General features: G+C 39.4%; 2 protein-coding genes across 6 annotated transcripts in view; one reads left to right on the top strand and one right to left on the bottom strand.

Moving 5' to 3' along the window:
• Positions 1-22019, top strand: part of pou4f2 (POU class 4 homeobox 2) — a 192613-nt gene that overhangs the window by 18870 nt on the left and 151724 nt on the right. The window lies entirely within an intron of this gene.
• Positions 1-22019, bottom strand: part of znf827 (zinc finger protein 827) — a 78915-nt gene that overhangs the window by 47714 nt on the left and 9182 nt on the right. For 4 of the 5 annotated variants that reach the window (XM_082163208.1, XM_082163209.1, XM_082163212.1 and 1 more), the window contains exons 2-4: positions 10407-11618; positions 7795-7967; positions 6690-7179 (exon numbers count right to left, since the gene is read on the bottom strand). In XM_082163208.1, coding sequence (XP_082019334.1) covers positions 6690-7179; positions 7795-7967; positions 10407-11618 — 1875 coding nt within the window. The remainder of the gene's footprint in view (positions 1-6689; positions 7180-7794; positions 7968-10406; positions 11619-22019) is intronic. The other variant, XM_082163210.1, reaches the window with a different exon arrangement.

Genomic DNA, 22019 nt, shown 5'->3' with positions numbered 1-22019 from the left:
TCCATTCGAATTCATGTTACAGTGAGTGTTGAATAATTTATCAGCTTAATCCGCCAGCCAAGTTTGTTTTTTTCCTCATAAGGCATGAATATCTCCAAAATACCAAAATTAAGCTCAGTAAAAATGAGCACTTTCCGTTTACTTTCATAAAGGGGTAATCCCAAGTGCCTATCTTGATATGTCAAATTCTGTTCTGTCATCACATCATCTTTGGCATAATTTCCTCTCATAAAGCTACCTTGGAGATCTTGAGTGGAAGCTGCCATCTCTCTAGATCTATTCACACAGTCAAAGTATTTACAAACAGGTGTGACTCGAATTGTGATCATACAACAGCTTGCAGGAGAGGCTCAAATACTGTCTGTATGAACAAATAACTGAAGTCAAGCCCCTTTTCTATTCTCTTGATTACAGTGAACATGCTTGAACCATAGCGACAGTGACCAAAGGATGTATCAAAGATGTCAACTTCTATAAACCGGAAAGTCTCACAGCTGGGTCCAATCAGACATCAAACCTTTATGACTTTCTTTATTCTGTGAAACACAAAATGAGATATTTTGAAGAAAGTTAGTATCCAAACAGTTTTGGTTACCATTGTATGGGGGGAAAACACTGTGACTGAGACAGCTATCTTCGTTTGTGTTCCACAGAAGAAAGTCTGTAAAAATCTTGTAGTTTGTGCACCTTATCGGCGTTGCGTTGTGTAGTATGAGTGCTGTTAAGACAAGACGATGACAGACAACAATACGACTTGTGTGAGCACCATGGTGAGTCATGCAGTCTCATAGTTCTGTAGTGTGAGCTTGCCCTCAGTTGACACGTTGTTGCAAAGTTATTTATAGTCAGTAGAATGTCTAAAGTCGGGGACACACTTAACGACTGTAAGGCTGATTATGAATGTAATTAGATACTTACGACTGATATTACCCAAACGCAGCGAGTCAGAGACAGTTGCGTTCAGTCTGTGTTTAAAATCTTCTCCAGTCGTTGGAAACACTCCGTAAGTGTGTTCAGTTCAGCCTCAGAATGTTTCAGCTAGTCGTTAAGTGTGTCCCTGGCATTAAGTGGACTCGAAATAAAGTGTAACCAGAAAGTCATACAGCTTTGGAGGGACATTTTGGGTGAACTATTCCCTTAAGTATTACAGAGCCCTTTTAGACTTAATTCTGCAAAGTAACAAAGATTTTAAAAAATGTAAACCAATCAAATTAAATAATAAAAAGGATTCATTCATTAATTAATTAGTGAGGGAAACATAGCTTCAAGCACTACAATGTGATCAACTGAACCAAATAAATGGCAATTAGTGCAGGATGATAAATGTAGAAATAAAAATTAAATATAAAAAAAAGCCAGATATTTCTGGTCTTTGGATGACACTAAATGTTTTGAAATAGATCAATGACACATTGCTCAGGGTGATTTTTTCAGTGGAGCCATAATATTTATGCCAGATTATAATATAATATAATATACGGTATGATAAAAAATCCAGTTAAAATAATAAAGGCATGTTTTTAACATTTTTCACTAAATTAGTTCATGGTTAATGTTTTATTTTAATAATTAATGTTTAATTATATCTCAATATTCACTAATAAACCGCAATTTTAAACTAAATAAAATGCCGTACAGGACTTATGTGAACCCATCTGAGTGATGGTGAAAACCAGTTACTGACGATTCATTCAAATGTGCATACAAAAGAACTTAAGAACTCAACTAATTAAATGTAAGACTTCATTAAGAATTTTTTTTCTTTGTTTTGCCATTCATTTTTGAAAAGTGAATTCAAAAGACACTTTTTAACATTTAAGTGAGTCACTTTGGTTATAGAATGGTTTTGTCACTTTCATTTATCAGAAATGAACATAAACATAGTTAGCGCTCTAAACAGCACTGACAATCATATTCTGCTTCTGTCTGAATACAGCCTCTCTCTCACCATCTCTACTCTCTCTCTCTCTCTCTCTCTCTCTCGCTGTGACTGGAGTGAAGCCCCCGGTCAGTGTTACATCAACACTGGGGCTATCTCTGCTCTCGCCGGTGAGGCTGTCATCTGCCGTTGCTGTCACCTGGCCTCATTTTTTATTTTTTTTGCCTCCTCCTCTCTGCGGGCTGATTCGTTTCTCTGCTGGGCGCTTATCCAGTACCCTGTCACCTCTCACTCTGTTGCGGCGGCCCACTATTGGACCACTTCATTAGCTTTCCACCTCTGTCATGCAGCTCTGCTCCCAGCTCTGACAATTGGTCATCGCCCCTGTCGAGGATGGCTTAACGTGGCAGGTTAAGGGGCCAACAACAGCCAACAGTCTGCTATGGTAGAAAGGCTTTGCTACATGAAGCAGCAAGGGTGCAACTACACATCGCTGGACGCCGGATGCGGCAGGGGTCACTTACGAAAGCAAGTGCCACATGGTGAATGTGAGAAATGGCAGGCAAACCTCCATGATGGGAACAAATGAATGGAGAGCATACAAAAACAATGGGGATTGAAAGCAAACTCCAGTTTCCACTCGCCAATCACAATCAACACCTCTCACAATTGTTTTAGGCAATTATTCGCCCGTGACCAGAGTCACACCCAGAGTCACTTTCTCTGAGAGAAAGAGACAACGTGTGAACTGTCATTATTGAATTAGGTCCAGCAAGCACGTGCAGGGGCCTGCATTTCAAAGCGCTTCCCCGGCTTTCATCTCCAAATCAAAATGTGTATCGCAACTGGATGGCTGACAGACGTGTCAGCGTGGAGGAAAATCAAAGCGGATTGGTCTGAAACTCAGAGGAGAACCAGGCAGTCCAAAGAAATGATAGGCCAATTATGTCAGAGGTCAGTGAGAGTTCACCTCATGTGTGCGTGAGCATGTGCTTCGCCTGGGGAACTCTAAAAGCAGTAGTCTGCTATTTTACACTTCATTCTTCGTTTATCTATAGTTAACTCCCTTCCCATTTTTGTTTCTTTTGTGTTTCTCTCACACACACACACACACACACACACACACACACACACACACACACACACACACACACACACACACACACACACACACACACACACACACACACACACACACACATATATATATATATTTGCCTTTTTTTATCCGACACACACAAATCCTGCCCAAAACTGCTCCAAATGATGTATATATGAATGCAGACTAAAGTTTTTTTTTTTTTTTTTTTTTTTTTTTAAATATAAGTCATTAGCCTTTAAATATAAGCCACAGCCTTACATTTTACAAAAAAAATATATATATCTATGTTTTAAAAAGGATGCATGTCCATTTGCAAAAAGGACATACATTAGTGAGTGAATGAGTAAAGTTTATAGATAAGTATATACTTATCAAATCCAAATTATGCACAGAGGAAAAAAGGCATCAAAGGGAATTAAACAGCACATGCACCTGACCAGGCAACTCACACGAAACTATGTACTTATGACAACTTGGTCTGAGCACATTTCCTGCAGCAGTTCTGTGACCACTGCCATTTTTCCCATAGAAATGCATTTGTTATTACTGTAAAGTAACTTCAATAACAGATCAGACTAATCGATGATACAATTTTGACATGATAAGCAGTCTTAAAAACATGATTGTTGCTCACAGTCTGATGTTAAGTCCAACTTGTCTTTGAATTGTGTTTTGATAGCTGCATCAGAGATACTTTAGAGGTGACGACTTACGTGGCGCGATTTCTCAGAGACATTTTCAGCATCCTGACAGTTTCAGCACAACACATGAGAAGTGGCTCTTAGATAATCCTTGTTAAAGTACCACTGCACAAATTATTAAAGGTAAAACTAAAATTAGAAAAAATAAATCTAGATAAACTACTTAACTGAGGACTATCTGACCCAGAAGTTTTGCTTCTGTAGAGGAGCATCCAGTCAACAAAGTGCAAGAGTGAACTTCCAGAAGTGAAAACTCCAATCATTTTCTCCATAGGGAAATTTATTTTTAATGATAACTTATAAATGTTTAAAGTCAGATCAACTGTGAGTTCAGAGGTTGTTAATCGATGGTAGATGCTTTTGTTGAAGGAATAATTGTGTTTAACAGCGGAATTCGTGAGGAAAAACTTCATTACCTGTGATGCTGTACAGAAAATTACACCAATCAGAGTCGCATAAAGCAAACCCCACCAAAAAAGGTTCACTCCCATGAAGCACTGCAAATTACATAATTGAGTTAGTCTCCCTATGCTCTCAAAATACTTAAATATATATAAAGGGTAAATTCAGGTTCACTGTGATGCTTTTCTCAGTCATCTCAATGGCAAAAATGGTCTCAATCAACCTGAATTAATGAGATTGTGTAATGTGACCATTTATCCTATATCGTACCGAACTCGTATCAAACCATGACCCCAAAACCGAGGTACGTACCAAACATTGTAATTATATTTATATGCATGTTTTGCAATAATCTTAAAAATATATTGTTTCTACAGATATAATCAACAACTTAACTATAATTTACTACTACTACTAAATTTCTCCATAAGTTTAATTCGATGATGTTGTCTTCAATGCTTCATGGGATTGTAGTTCTTTCCTGGAGAGCCTGTTTATTATTGCTATACTATACCATCTTGCTTCCTAATCCTGTGGGGGTTTTTTAAGGATACCATAAAGAATGTCCAAGGAAAGACATGTGAAACTAGAGTGTGTTAATGTTCATTTATACAACCTGAAATGTTAAAAATATATTAATATATACAGAAATTATTATAAATTATTATAAAAGTCTTGTACTTTTGTCTTTTTGTCAGATTTTCAAATACTTTTTTTGCTTCAAATAAATCTTTGTAATGTTGTGATTCCCCTTGTAGCTAGTTGGCTTGGTTCATGGCTTTTAACACTTTAACAAAGACTTATGGGAAAAATGAATGTGGAAAAAAAAATATTCTGGAACCAAAACCACTGAAAAGGTGGGCAGTATAGAGTGCACTAATGCTCCATCTCCTACATGGAAGATCTTGCCCCTTTCTAGCAGGCCATGTCCACTATGTTTCAACTCCTAGCTTTGCAATGTTGAGGAGTCTATCTGGTCCTCGGGGTCCAGGAACACAGTGCCATGGGCGACAAGGGGTCAATGCAATGAACGCAGACTCTGCACGTTTCACCAAGACGGAGATGAAGTTAACTAAGCTGGAACAGTCCCTACGCATCCAGGCAAGAGGTCACGCGATGGAGTTGAGGGCGCTAATCATTTCCAATTACGGATTCCTTTTTAATTATGAATTATGCATGAATTTTTAATTAATCTAATGTTCCGATGGTTTTCATTTTTTTTCTGTGCCGAGATCTCAATCTAATTACTCTGCATTAAGCGAGGGAGCAGCGACCCTGTTGCCAACCTTCTGGGTAACCCTTGGTCAGCCCTCTCGGATCAATCTTGCTGCTGTCTCACAATTACCTATACTTTCAGCGACAACAACATGTATTTAATGGTCTAAAGTTTGGAGTTCTATTACATTAACAAGTATAATTGTGAGTTTTGCATTTTAACAGCTAGATTTCACCTTTGCCCCCAAACAGCTTATTAATTTATACACTCAATATTAGCCTGAGCATTAAAAAATTATGATATTGTCGATAACACTCTTCATTTAGGTTTAATTCATTAAAGTTAGTTAGTTAATACATTAGGCAGCATGAAGTAACAATGAACAATACAGCATTGCAACAACAATACAACAAAGCAACACCAGCATGTATTTATGTAGATTAATGATGATAATAATAATGATAATAATTTCTGTATATATTAATATATTTTTAACATTTCAGGTTGTATAAATTAACATTAACACACTCTACTGTTCCAAAGTTTGGCATTTACTATTTGAGGAAACATACTGTAAACAGTAATTGTAAAATATATATATATATATTTTTTTTAATAACTGCTTTCTATTTTTATATATTGTAAAATGTAATGTATTCCTGTGATGGCAAAGCTGAATTTTCGGCATCATTACTCCAGTCTTCAGTGTCACATGATCCTTCAAAAATCATTCTAATATTGATTTGACTGATTTGGTGCTCAAGAAACATTCCTAATTAGTATCAATGTTGAAAACAGTTGTGCTGCTCAATATTTTTTATGGGAACCATGATATTTTTTTTTTCCATAATTCTTTGATGAATAGAAAAGTTCAAAAGAAACGCAAATGTTTGAAATCATTTGAAAATAATGTAAAAGTATTTACTGTCAATCTGGAACATATTTGTCTGTTAATTCTTTTCAATCTATAGAGAAGCATCCTCTGTATCAAGAAAAATGACGCTGAATTAATGTGTAATGCCTTCAACAAGGACTATAACATCAAAAAGTCACTGACTTATGTCTTTCCTTGGACATTCTTTATGGTATCCTTAAAAAAACCCCACAGGATTAGGAAGCAAGATGGTATAGTACAGCAATAATAAACAGGCTCTCCATGGTAGAGTGGTAACTGGGGTTAAGAATTAATCATGCAGACACAGTCCTGCAGGATCTTGGCTTTGGATTCCCATCAAGCAAGCTGAATTTTACTTCTCGCCTTTGCCAACCCATATTATATTACCAATTCATTAATCCTAAATGCAACAAATTATGGATAAATCAATCATAATCAAGCATCTCATGCCATCACATTTTACATTGTGGTTGTGGTTAACTGTGATGTCTTACCTGAGAGCTTCATGAGGAGGTCCGTAGCCGTTTTGGTGGTGATATCTGGGCTGAAAAGCGAGGCAGCTGTAGGTCCAGGCCCTGGTGGACTGGATTTGAGCCCCGACAGATCCAGAGAACTACTGCTGCTACTGGGTCGCTCCCTACACAGGGCAAAGGGAGACATCACAGACACATCCCTCTCTTGGGGTTCCTCCTTGATCTGGACGTGGTTCGAGGGTTCATTGGGGGAGGCCAGCAAACGACCGTCGGGTTGGCTCACAGTGGGAGACGTGGAAGCATCTGTGTTCATGACCTGATCGCCACCGTCCCCCATGAGCAAGCCCTCGCCCTCCTCCGTGTCTGTGCCGGGTTCTTCTTTGACTTTGAGGTCGGGACGAGGGAAGTGCTGATGGCAACGCATGTGCAGCTTGAGGCTAAAGTGGCGGGAGGATGTGAAGGGGCAGAGCTCACACTGGAAGGTCTCCCCTCGGTCTTGGTGCTGATGGACCTGAGATGAGCAACAGGAGAAATTAGAAGAAAGTGTGGAAATTATGAGCAGGAAGCATAGCAAACATGAATCCTCATCTTCTCTATCAATTGATTTGAGTGACAGTGAGAATATACATTTGATATATTTTTTTTTTATCATTTAAATAAAAAATTTGTATGTATTAAGCATGATTTATTTTTTTATGAGAAATAATGCAATAACACATCAAAAGCAAAGACTTCTGTCCAGTGTGAATGGCCTCTCGCTGCCTCTGATTACTGTGGGCTATAAGCCAATGATAGGCTTAGATTCAATGATATCACAATCAATAATTTGTTGACTTCTAAAGCCACTTTTTATAATGTCTATTCGATGTTTTCAATCTGCCGCAATAATATACTTCTTTTGAATTACCTTAATTGAGGGACTTTTCTATGCAAATATTTTTAAATGTGATTAATTGCGATTCATTTTATTATTTGCCACATCACGTAAAAATATGAATTGACAGCCCTAATAATTTTGCATCATAAAAAAATGCATCGTAAAAAAAAAATTCTGCACCTAGAGACGTTATGATATTTTGTCATGATTTATGGCACAAGCATTTCTGCTCTCAACGATTGAAGTCACCTTCATGTGGGATTTGAGATTGTCTTTACGAGCACAGCGAAAGGGACAGAGGGGACACTGGTGGCTTTTTAAGCCCGTGTGGATCACCATATGTCTCTTCCAGTAGCTCTTTCTCTTGATCACCAGACCGCATACCGGGCACTGAAAGGGCTTTCCTCCATCCTCAGGAGAACCTGCAAAAATAAATAAATAAATATCATTTTAATTTATACTAAATGTCTTTATTCAGTCTAGTTGCAAACACAGAAATGGGTATTCTAGTGCAGTATTCTAGTGTTTACATAGAATCATTAGCACATTATTAGATAGCCCTTTGGCATCAAATAGCATGTAGGCTAAATAGCCTTTCACTCTTGTCACCCTTGCATCTATTCGTGTAAATGAGATAAAAATTGTGAGTTATGATTACACCGATCAATGCCAAAGACTTCTCACAAAGGAAGCCAGACACAAGGATGTTTTTAGTAAGCCGATTATTGTTGTTGGCTCCATATCCGGTGTCCATTAGGGCTTAATTGGTCTTATTAGAAGCTGGCATGATTGCATTACAAATTCTATGAGGGCCTGTCAGGATGGCTTCATAAGTATTCCAGTCGTGTTCCTCGAAAAACATCTGGTAATCAGTGTTTGGTGAAATTACCGCGCTCAGGCATTCATTGACCCAGGGTGTAAAACTTCGAGACTGCCTATTTGCAACAATAAACCACCATCTGTGGCTCAACCTCTCCCGGCGAGATCACTGTGGAAACCACTCGTGAGGTAAAATGACTGAAGGTCTTTGGTATCAAGGGAGAGGAATAAGAGCCGTTAGCTGGTGTTACAAATTTTAATGTCCATTTGGTATTGTTTCATTACTGAATAGATCTTCTTCATGTGACTATCTTACAGATTTCACATACAAAAAACACAAGCCAGGTGAACCTCAATTATGATTTTAATTATTAAAATAATTAATTTCCTTATTTCCTATTTAAAATGTAAAATTTGTAATCTGTCATATTATAGCCGTTTTACAACATATTTAACTCTCTTGTGATTGTGACTCTGACATTATTCTCTGCGTCTGCAGCTACTTTCAGTCAATCCTGATTCCAAGCCACATAAGTTCAAAAAATTTGTAAAAGATCAGCCATATCTCTTAGGCGCTCAACCCGGAGCCTGTGCTGAATGGAAACTCTGATGGTCGTGCCGGCTCTGGAGCCTGACCTAAATTCTGGGGGAATCTGCTGAGATGGTCTCCGACTGTTCGGGCTATGGGGAGCACACACACTGCCGGCCTCCGTTTGGCAGGCTGCACATCCGCGGGAGATGAGCTAGGTCTGAGAACGTACCGCCAACTCCAGCAAACCCCCACTGTGCTAACAGACCTTTCCCAGATTCTCCAGCCAACCTCTTGCAGACGAAGCATGACCTTATGGCACTACTAAATCACTACACAGTGCATTCTTCAGTGGTGTAATAATCAAACATTTAGGCACTGTTACCTTGAAAAATAAATACGGTTAAGGAATTTTTAAATGTAAAAAAATAAGATAGTAGGTTTAAGATGATTAATGATGATTCAGGTTTGTCTCAAGATACATTTTCACTGTTTACTTTACTGTTACTTATTTTCAGCATTTTGTGCTGTTAATAGAATCTGTAGTAATGTATGTATATATATCAATTTAATTATTTTTTCTTTCTTTTTTTTCTTCTTCCCCGTTTCGATGTTCACATGTGATTTGTCTGTTGTGCTAGATGCTAGACAGGCGGAATGAAAATGTAAAATCACTCTGTAACAGTAGTTGGTGCTTATAGAAAAGCAGCTGGTTTCTCCGGTTCAGATTTTTGATTCGCTATGGTGTTTATCAAACAACACTAAATACAGAGACCAAGAGAATCGGTTCCAGATTATTCCTCTGCTATTCACTTTCACTTAGCAAAAATTATGTTTGTGAGTGCCACCAATTCTTAGTTTTATGTAACAGCAGCGTCTCTAGGCATGTGACCAAAACGTATTGGTTGTCCAGTTTTCTTCGCAGTACGAAAAGAGATTAGAACAACTCTCCGTAAAAAAAAAAAAAAACATTAAAAAAGTGTTCATTTAGGTTTGAACTGTCTGATTAACAGATGTATTTAAATAAAAATGTTTGTCGCACCAAATTTTTCCACATAATATTCACCATGTTGTGAACAGGCCCAAGTAGAGACGTGAGCCCAGCTGTCAGGCGTTCTCCCTTCCCGGTCCGAGGCACGAGAAGTGGTGTTTTGTGGGCATGGTGGCCAATTAGCTGTGACACATGCTTTCTGATATGGTGGGTGCTGGACTTGGTGGGTGAGGACACCATTGCACGTCCATAAGACTGGTCTGATGTGGGAAGGTGAACTCTACATTTATTAGCTTCAGGTGTGCCTCATCAGGAGAGCCTGGCAGCTGGGTGGCATAAGAGGAGGTAGCGTTCCGTCGTGATGAATAAAACCTTAACCCTCTTGACAATAACTACAGGAATACATTTTTTAGCTAGTGTGTTTTTTAGTGTGATTTATCCTACAAAAATATCCTGCAAATTCATCTCAAAAACACACACTAGCAAAATGGCGTGTATCTATTTTTAGGAACAAACTGTTACCTGCTTGACTGCTGGGCTTGGCCCTTCCCTTGGGGATTGTTGGCAGCAGAAGATCCATGGCCTGGGTTGGGGTGGGCACCTTCTGGTTCCTGTCTAACAGGGGCTTGACATCTTCGGAGGCTCCCAGTACTAAAGCTGACTCTTTCTTATCAGCTAGAAGGTTCCCTGCTGCTCGCGCAGCCACCTCCTTTAGCAGAGCTGCCGAGGAGGTCATGGAAACCAGAGAGAGAAAGGAGCCAGCTGAGGGTTGATGCTCTGATGAGCCCACCTGCTGCTGACTTCTTTCAGACACTTTCTTTGAGAGGGCAGCAAGCGTGGAGCTGGCTGACTGTGGACTGAAGGGTGAAGCAAACGGTTCAAAGCGCACCGCATCATCAGAGCGAGTGCCCAGGGCTGCCATTGAGGAGGAGGTGACCGAAGAGGATGAGGAGGAGGAAGAGGAGGATGAAGACGCAGAAGTGGAGGATGCCACCGTGCTCTTGTCTTGGAGCACGGCGTTGGCGGCTGCCTTTAACTTTTGGATAGCCGAGTCTGGTGATAGGCTGCTGCCACTGGGTGCCGAGCAACTAGCCGATGGCCATTTATCTGCAACGCCTACCCATACAAAGCCACTGCTGCCTGAGTTAGGGCCGTTGCTGGGGCCGTACGGGTCACAGGGCTCTTGCTTGACAGTTGCTACAGACGCGGGTGATGCAGAGTTCGAGTTGCCGCTGTTGTTGCTGCTGTTAGCCAGCCTCCTCGCCAAGGCACTCAGCTGTTGTGCGTGATGCGAAGACGCAGATAGTACCAAGCTGACCGGAGGTGACTCTGGTCCTCTGCCCGTTCCACGCCCGGTCAGCTCCCCTCCCTCTAGCTTCAGTGAGCCAGCCTCCAGGAGACGCCGCAGGTTGCTGCTGAGGGGCTTGCCCAGGGCCTGGCTGGAGTCTCCGTAAAGAGAGGACACCATTGAGGACAGCGTGTCCTGGGTCGAGAGGACCCCACTGTCCAGCCCCAGAAGCTCCAGGGAGGCCCGCTGAACCGGTGTCGGGCAGCCCAGGGAGCTCTCTGCTGAGGTGTCGTGGTCTGGTCGGGGAACATTATCCGGGGAAACCCGCAGCTCATCTTGCACATCACCGTAGGACGATTCAGAGGGGCTGTCTGAGGTATTTCCAAACCAGCTGTCCTCCTCCACTGACCCACCCTCTGGCCCTCCATCCTCTACCGTGTCCACATCTGTGAAACAGAAATAAACATGATTTATTCAAATGCTTTTTCATCAAGACAACTGATAATATTTTCATTATCTTTTTATTTTATTAGATTTTTTAAACAAGCATATATAATTTATATATATATATATATAATATATATAAATAATGGCACAATTATTATAAATGCTGGCAGTATTGTCCTTTCAGCTATCAATTGACCTTTTCCAACTGACTTTTCTCATTAGGACCAAAATGGATTGTCTAAAAAATATGTTGTGAAAATATGACCAATATTATACAATCAAGAGTTGTCCTGATGAGTATCTGAGGCATCCCTCAAGGCATGCTGGGATAACTTGCTTTCTAATCTTTTTTCAACCATATTTTTTTTCTAGGGTCTAAAGGAGTCTAGTAAAAGGGTTACCATGGTGACAGGCCCTTCCGGGAGGCTAGACGGCAAAAGATTAGGGTAATGGAGGTTACACAACTGGATTAATATTCATGAGCCTGCAGATACCACAAGGGAGCCAATAAGGATAGGGTTAAGGTCACCAAGGGTCATTAATATACACTTCATGTATCAATATTCATAAGCAAAACATTACAGCTTGCCAGACAAGGGCGAACAAAGAATGTGAATATTCCTGATACATATTAACAATCCCTCCACAAGAGCGTGTCAGAAAGCAACAAGCCTAGATGAGGAAGGATGTCAAAACTTTGAGGGTTTTTTCTTTCCGTTCACTTGACCAAATTAAATCCTCACACTTCGGTGAGAGTGTTAGAGAACCAGTCCCGGAGACAGCAGAAAAAAGGGCTGGGGGCTTGTGACATCGGAATACGATCTGTAAAAAAATTCATTTGAGCATCTTTTCTTCGCCTTTTGCTAGCACACATAAAGGCTGGTCTCACCTTGCCGACCCCGACATAAGCCTGGCGAGTAAGCTTTCTGTTTACAGGGGAAAGAAAAAGCCGTTGCTTGGCAACGGTATCCCGTCGACCCGTAGGGATCATTACAGTGAACACACATCTGGCCAGCACTGCTTACTTTGGTCCAGAGGGGTGGCAATGGCAACCGCCACGACCCTGTGCTACCATGCACCACGATACCAACAATGCAGCAGAGCATGCTTTAAATAAAAATAAAATAAAAACCAGACAAATACACCTTGCTGTGCATGCCAGTGTGTGCAAGTATCCTTCTGACTTCCCATACCTCGTTGCTAAACGTTTGAGCACATCATTGGGGCGTCTCACTGACTGAGCTCTCAGTCACCTGAGCAAAACAGTGAAGTATGTGAGGCATGACCCATTTCCATGTGACACCAGGGACGACGGGCAGTAATGGCCATAATGTTGTTAGTGTGAAATGGCTAGATTGCTGACCAGAGGTCTCTGAGGCAGTGGCAGAAACTCGGACTGAACTCTGCTCTCACCACGCTAGGTTAAGCTAGGCTGTGCTACGCCCCGCCACTTTTGTTCCTAGCAGCACTAGAGCGGCAGACGCAGGCAAGGCACTCCGTGGGCGGCCTGACATTTCCCAAGGTCACGGATCGGGCCCCAGTTCCGCATGGCTTTGTCTGAAACAACCCCCTGCCACTGAAATGCACACACGCACATACGCACTCATATGTGGCTTGAAAAAGCGGAACAAAACCCTGGTAGTTAGCTGCAACGGCAACAATGCTATCGCATAGCAACAAGCCTGACAGTTTGGGACAAGGGACAAGATACTGGCCGTCTGCCTTTGAGAGGTTCGTTTAATGGCATAATGGTGAGCATGAATTTGTGTGGCCAGAAAAACAGCTGCGGGAGGCCCTGTGGTCCAGATCTGTTATCAGTCACTCACACTGAGACTTGGTGCTCGTCTCTCTTGAGGCTAAACTGCGCTCATGATTGTTTGCTGCTGCGGACATGACCCTACAACCCTGCAACCACAAGTGCTAAATGCAAATCATAACCTCAACAAAACAGAGAAAGAAAGAAAATTGTTACATTCAGGCTTGGAAATTAACTTTTTAGCCTTCCAGCCAGTCAGATTTCTCATAGCAAATTTAGTAACTATAAATATATATATATATATATATATATATATATATATATATATATATATATATATATATATATGTAAAATAATAATGATTGCATGCTCTAGAATAATGGTTTAAAACAAAAATGTTATTAAATAAAGGTTAAGATATACATGCTGCAGTGTAATCTGCATGTAGAGTTATTACATTATAAAAGGGGCAATTTGTTCACCATTTAAAAGCTGCAGGGAGGCTTAAAATCACTAGATTATAGATGACAAAGAAAACCACAAAGTAATAACTGTAGTATAATTATTATTATTGGGGATGCACCGATTTGAAAACTTTGGCCGATGCCGATAACCGATAATTCTTTACATTTGAAAGCCGATAACCGATATATTGGCAGATAAATCTAAATCCAAATTTGTATATAATTTTTGAGAGCCTGATTACAAAAACAAAAGTCTCACCATTAAATCCATGTCCCAAACACACAATTATAATGATGTTCTCATTATAATTTTATGTAGCCTATATGACAGACTTGCGCTGCCCATTGCACTTAACCATATTTTCAGTTGAAGGAAAAAATCCATTATTTACTGGCTTTAATATATTAGCCAAATTCTCTTATTGGGCCGATAACGATAACATTGAAAAGAACATATATCGGCCGATACCGATATGGTAGCCGATATATCATGCATCCCTAATTATTATTATTATTTTCTGTAAATGTAAGGGACTTAATACTTCTATTCAGAAATAATGCATTAAATTCATGCATTAAATTGATTAAAGTGACAATGAAGACTTTTACATTGTTGCATTTTTTTTTTATCTCAAATAAATGCGGTTATTTTGAACTTTCAACAAAGGATACATTTTTTAAAATGTTTTCCACGAAAATAAAAAGCTCAACTCTATTCAACATTGATAACAATAAGAAATGTTTTTTGAGCAATCGGCATAATATTCAGCTTTGCCGTCACAGGAATAAATTACATTTTAAAATATATTCAAATAAAAAAAGTGATTTAAATTCTATGGTAATAATATTTTTGTATAAACTGTACTGTGTTACTCTATTTTTTTTTTTTTTACTATTATTATAATTTTTTGGATTAAATAAATGCAGCCTTGGTGAGCATAAGAAAATTCTTTCAAAAACATTTACAAATTTGTCAGTTGGATGTACTGAAAAGAAAGACCGAACTTTAAAATTCCAAAAATAAATAAAATACAACCCTTTTTAGAATGGCATGAATGTAAATTATCCTTATCTCTTTAAGGAATGTGTTTTTTTTTTTTTTTTTACCATATTTCTTCTGTTGGTCAGAATATTACACTTCATTCTCTGTAATACAACTAGACTTGGAAAACATCTAAAGGACCTTGTTCATTCTGTTGTGTTCTTTACCACAATACAGAGATGTTGTGTAATTGTAGCCTATATTTTTCGAGATACACTTGAACCACAGCCTTTGGCAGCTATACAGTTAATTCCAACATATCAGCCGTGAGATGCAAAAAGCCAAAAGGCAGTGGAGGACGCTGGGAGTGTTCTCTATTAGGGCCAGCAGCCACATGACTTGCGTAAGGTTGCCTACGAATACACTGAGGCTATTCTGCGACTCAGTCGGGCATAAAAATCAGCCTGCCTGACCCAGAGGTCACAGAAAGGGCACAGAAAGGCTGTGCTGGGTGGGAGGGTGGCTTGCTTCAGCAGAGTGAAGGAGAGAGGGAGAGGCCATTAGTCGATTAAGCCAGGGTGGAGTCATCAATATTCCACTGATGCCAATGAAAAGACACACTCGCGCAGTCTCGGATGAGAGGCTCGGGTCGAATGGCTTTAACTCTATCAGAGATATTGCAGTGCCTCCACAGTGAGCGCTGCTATTGAATGTTACGAGCTAACTAACCACCACTTTGGCATCTATAGTTTCCCAGCATTCTCTGTGGATTGCAGAAGCAAGTGCCAGTGGCGTTCAAGGGGTGGGGGGCTGGGTTTTGGAGGGGAGATAAAAAGTGGTGGCGGTAATTAAGTGTCCGACTGGGCCCTGGCGGGGGTTGCCACGGCCGCAGGCGATGCTAATGAGCCCGTCCGCCGGTCAGTGCTACCTTATTAGCCGCCGGCCGACAATATGGTGGGAAGGACACACTGCTACCGGCACCAGCCACACGTCGTCACGAGTGACTAACACAGAAACCAGAGGTGGGAAGTAATTCTGTTAATTAGGGGGCTCTCATGATGACCAGTCTACGCCTTCAAGAAAATGGGCAATCAGTCAAGGCAAAATTAAGATTCTGCAAATACAATCGTTTATCGATATGTCACAATTCATTTTCTCATGATATAGCATGATGCTCAAGGTTCTCGTATCGATCCTTGTTCATTCATTTCAGTTCCTACAGTTCAATTAAGTAAAAAGCAGGAAGTCTAAATAAGCATAAACTGGCAACGTTTCTCGGTGCGGTCTGAGCCACTTCTATGGTAATGGAGAAAAGTGAAGGGAACCGCACGAAAGATTAAAACTGACACCACAGATTCATTCTCTCTGTCACTGAAATGCTGAGTCTCTCTCTCAATTGCAATACAGTTATGATATCATGGAGCATCACAATCTATTGAATCGTGACCAATGTGTCACATTGTACCCAACCCTAGTATCTAACTGATCACATAATACATGAAATTTTAAGACATCAATCCCATCCCATAAAACAAGTGAAAACAACTAAACATGTATATGTATGTGTCAGAGTTTGTATGAAAATACTCTGTAGAAAAACAAAGTTTTTATTATCTAGGGCTGAGCATCATATACTACCTCACGATACGACATGCTTGTTGACACACTTGTTAGATTAATTAAATTAAGGTGTGGTTGGATGTTTCGCGTAAGGGCGAAACATTTACGCCGTGGATTTCACAGGTTCTTTACACAAGTATTTACATGTGAACAATAGAATGCTGGTTGGTTTGAAACAGACTTCGGTGTTAGCAGTGTTTGTGCATCACTTAACTATTGACAGTGAACAATGGACCTTTTTTGCCTGCAAAATTTTGCTCAACTGTGCCTTTTACATTACTGCATATCAAATACAAAGTGAAGTTCTCCACACGGCTGACATTATTTGTCCATGGACTGCCTTATATCTCTGTCATATTTGCTGACTCCTTGGAAATGATATATTGTAATAGCGAAAAGCAGATTACTCAAATTTAGAGTGAAAGCCTTACTTGCAACAGTCGAAATAAAAATAAAACAGATGAAAGTACACTACAATGTATTTTAATAGTCCACTTTGGCATGACAGTTACACTACATTCAAAAACATATTATGCTTTATCATGTGACTTATAGTGATTTCAATCCCATGTATCCAACACTTGTATTAAACAAATCAGTTGCCTACAGTATTCCACATTAGCACAGGCGTTCATCAGCATGTATTAGCAAAGTATACTACATATTACCATCTGTGTTTTTCGCATGGCCTCAGCGGTCTGTGGGCATGATGGGCAGGGTGCCAAAGGTGAAACAGGAAGGAGATGTGTTCTTGGAAGAGACTGAGACAGTGTTGGCTTCCAGACCTCTGAAATTCCTCTTTGTAGATGAAGCGCCCTTTTGCACTCTTGTTTATTTCCCCCAACATCCATTTATAGAGACCGAACAACCGAACACACACGCACAAAAAAAAAAAAAAAAAAAAAAAAACCAGAGCCTGAACTAGTAATCTCAGAAGTACCATCAAAAAGTTGGAAGATCTAGGCATTCACAGTCAACCGTGAGATGCTAATTAATGTGATCCACCGACCGTACACTTCGGTGATGTTTCTTTAAGGGCATAAAAGTGGGGCATGGAGCCCAGAGCTAAACGGGCTTGAAGATCTTATATTTACAGCAGGAAAACAAATCGCTGGAATGAAAGGAAAATGGGTGGCTCGCTGTGCCCGCACAGTCACAAAAACATAAGATAATAAGTAAGGTTCTGTGTATGTTCCACGGGGACAGGAAGCAGGGGTGGATTCAACTAGGTGCTATGACGCTTACAACACAATATGCAGTTGCTACAGCATTACTGCCGCCTACTCAGATAGACAGCATGCACACAGGTTAGAGCTGACAGGGAAACTCTCCAACTACTGTAAATCACACTTTGTCCCAGTAGCTCAGGCAAGGGATGCAGCCAAGCTTGACTAGCCAGCCACCCAGAAAGACGGAGAGAGAGAGAGAGAGAGAGAGAGAGAGAGAGAGAGAGAGAGAGAGAGAAAGAATATGAGGGGGTGTGAGAGAGAGTGGAGGAGGTATGTGTGCGGCTGGGGGGGTTGAAGAAAAGAAATGGCTTTTTTACAGTGATACCGGGTTGACAGCAGCTTGGCAGTGGCGCCCACGGCACTGCCTGCCTAGATCCAAGCCTGTCACTCAAGACAAGGGCACTAATCAGGATTGGTCCCGGTTTCTTCCTGAAGAATGGGGGTGGCAGTTTTGCAGCCATTATAGCTGGAGAGGAGAGTGGGGGATAGAGCGGTGGCACAGCAGGAGAGGCTAACCTCATTTACATGCAGGTCCTGGAGGAGAGGGAGCTGATTCCTTTTCCAATCTCCATGTTAAACGGTGGCCGGGGCGGCCGATGGTTAGCGTTGCATTGTTCGGTCTTAGTGCTCTTTGTCACAGCGATAGCCATCTCGCTTTTCCGAAGGTAGAGACGTATGAGCGAGATAACGTCGACGACACCCACGTATGACTGAAAACATGCTGTGTCAAAAGACTAAACGGGAACGGGAATAGTTGTTCACCTCTCCCCTTTCATTCACTTCACGTCAGTGTAACCAGGTGCTTCTACTTCAACCCTACAGTATCTAGGTGACAAATGATTGCAAAAAATATGATCACTATGACAACCATAACTGTGCCTTTGGAGAGCACATCGAGCCAACATTTTGTGCCTAACCTTAGTGCTTCATTTAAAGGTCTCTGCATAGAAGACGACTAAATGACGACAAGGGTAAACTGTGCCTGCACGAGTGTAAGTGAGAGAGGAATAGTGAAAACACAGCCCACCGTGCGTGTCAAACGAGAACTTCTTTATAGAGAGTATTTGGGCTAATCTATAAAACCATAATGAAGAAATGCATAAATATCTGCAGCTGAGCAAACAGCAGATTTATAGTCTGAATCAACACCATCCAGTAAAACAACTCATTCACACTACAGCACAGCCAATCAATAGATTCATAAAATGAGGACTGCACCGATATTCAAATTGTACTACTGATACTGATAGGCAAACAATAACTGATAAAGGGCTGATATAAATATTATAAAGATTATATATATATAAAGATTATAAATATCAGATGAAAAAATTACTAACTGAAACACAACTTACAAATAACTGAACTAAAATGTTTAAGTTGACGTACTAAAATTACTAAAACAAAAAATAAAAATAAAATGAAAGCTAAAAAACAATACTAAAAATTCAACTAAAGCTAAAATAAAAAATGTAATTCAAAATATGAATACATACTATAATAGTATATAATACTAAAATAAAACAAACACGCTAAAGAAATGTGCAGGGATAACTATTTTAATGTTATTGCCAATAAATGGCCAATATTTTTTACAAATGGGTGGTTGAGTGCATGAAAAATAAATATCAACAACACAGTCTTTAAACACAAACTGAACATAAACCTGATAAATATTTTGCCTAAATAAAATAAAATAAAGATAAAACACAAAGCGTTAAAATTAACCATTTTAAATAAATTTTGGCATAACGTCATTATAGAGCACTGCAGGGATTCCCAAACTTTCTTGTCAGTTGAACCCCTTTGACCTAAAATATTTATCTGAAGTATTCCCTGAGACTTTGAGTTAATATTTTAATAATTTAACTCTTTCCCTGCCAAGTTTTTTTTATTTAAAAAAAAAAAATGTTATGAAGTTTCATGGCCTCCAGAATATTTTGTTATATTGATATATGAATATGAAATAAAAGAAAGAACAGACCCTCTGCTTTAAAAATAAAATAGAAATAGCTTTATGCATTCCTTTTTTTATCAACACTTGAATGTGGATACGTTTAATAAAAAACAAAACGTTTTGAGCAAAAAGCTGAGAAAATCACGTTTTTGTCAAAGACTACGTCTGGATGGGATGCAGAACGATGATCAAAACATTTGGAGTAAATCGAGTCCATCAACACCCCTAATGCTTGCACGGTCTTATAGCTCGTCCTGGGTCGACATTTCATTCAGTAACATTAGACGGTGTTGATTTATATGCTGTTTAATGTTGATGATTACGTTATTTTCTATATGCATTTGATTACATATGATATCGCTTGTTTCTGCTTCTTCTTTGTCTGTATTTTGATGTCTGTTAATGTCCACATGGCAAGCAGGTTAACAAATAGAATATTTCATATTTTTAGTAAGCTTTTTTTTTTATGATTTCTTTATTAAAATTTTCTTAAATTATTTGCTATTTATCAACTAATCAACCCCCTGCAGTTCCCTCACAAACCCCAGGTTAGGAAACCCTGATGTACAGTATGAAAAATGTATAATCATCATTAAATATATAATATGGGCCAATATTGATACATAAAATATATTATATATATATATGATAAATTGTGCATCCCTACTAAAAACTATCATTACTTGCACACAGCAACTAACTCTGACATGCATTCAAGCACTGTTAATAGGCAGTGCTCTTTAAGGGTTACATGACAAAATCCTTGAAACTAAAACTAAAATGAAAATGAAAAATAAAAACAATAATAAAAGCTTTTGTTTCACTTTGTACAAGCTGTATATGAAATGAATGACAAAGCCACTCTGACTGACTAGTCATGTAGCTGATGCTAATTTACCTTTGAAGGTATTTCCCAGGGACAAGATGCTATACCACTAAAGGTCAGATTTTTGCCTTTTTTTTTTCAGTGTACAAACTTGCAACTTTTCAGTTGCCAACCCAGATTTTTAGCCAAAGCCTTTGCTTATAGCATGTAACAAGCTTTAACAGTGAAAGAACAGGTAATACATCAGCACCTTACCAACATCCAGCTAACGGACGGCTCCCCAGACTAATACTAAACAGCTACTGACCTCGTCATAACAACTAAACATGAATACCGGAACTTTGCATCAAGGTCGGGAGTAATCAAACATACTGTGAAGTCATCTACAAATGCGAAGGACATTTTTTACATGAGGGGCTGAGCAGATCTCAGACACTCACCTACGTTTTAAGCCTTGTAAATCAGCATAAGACATAGTGACAATAGCTTTCACAGAGATGACTTCACATCATGAATATAATATCTCGCCTTTGTAAAGCAGCCAAACACCTCTACACTTGCCGATGATATACCGTTTCCCTTGGAGGCTGTCAATACCTCAGGGTGCCACTACTCTGTGTCTGTTTCCTTCCTGGCACTTTTAATCTTCTCAGCTATAAAACAGTCCAGTCTCCAGAAAAACCCTTGGAGCACAGCTGCAAGTCCGATAGTTAAACTCATTAACATGCTTAAATTCTCTGTGCTGGACAGTGTAGTCTATCTTAGAGACATGATAGAGGTGAAGTTAGCCTTGTGCCCGGAGAATACCAAAAGTTCAAAGCATCAAGCACACTTTCCTGGGAATGGAGGAAAATGGAATTTGACAGAATTTGGAATATCAACATACTTTTCGCATTTAAAGTTTGCGTACTGGGCTCAACAAAATCCCCAAAAGCATATAAATATAACAAGTTCCGTTTCAAAAATACATTGGTATCCCAATGTCTCTCGATGCTAATGATCACAATGATAGTAATTACCATCATTATTTTTGTTGTGTAATTACTATGATTATGATCGCCACATAATTGTAAGTAAATTGTCTAGTTGAGTCAAACTTGGCATTTTTGCCACTTTGGCAATACTTTCAGTGGAATCCGCCTGCCCAATCACAGCAAGAAAAAACTAAAATCAAGTAGCCCTAATGGTAAAAGAACTGATTGGGATTGGGGACAATCTATTAAAGCTGAACACACTATATAATAAAGGTGGTGATATTTAGTCAATTTCAAGGTAGAAAAAAAAAAATTGGTCCGCTCCATTCTTCTACTTCTTCTCAAGAAACTATGTTAAAAATCTTGGCTGCAAAGTTAAACATAATCAATGACTAAAAACAAACAAAAAAGGCTGTTTATAGTCCGTATGTGCAGTGTCAAAATGAATAAATTTCTACTAAACATGTAGCACATGGGGCTTAAAGTCCCCCTGTAGTCAATCATTTTATCCCTAAAAAATCTTTGATCACCAAAATTACATATTTAACTAAACGTTTTTTCCTTTAAAAAACTAAATTCTTCATTCCTTAA

Source organism: Leuciscus leuciscus, assembly GCF_965113295.1.
Source record: "Leuciscus leuciscus genome assembly, chromosome: 3".
NCBI lineage: Eukaryota > Metazoa > Chordata > Actinopteri > Cypriniformes > Leuciscidae > Leuciscus > Leuciscus leuciscus.
The sequence above is the reverse complement of the archived record's forward strand: the minus strand, read 5'-3'. Positions and strand labels throughout refer to the sequence as shown.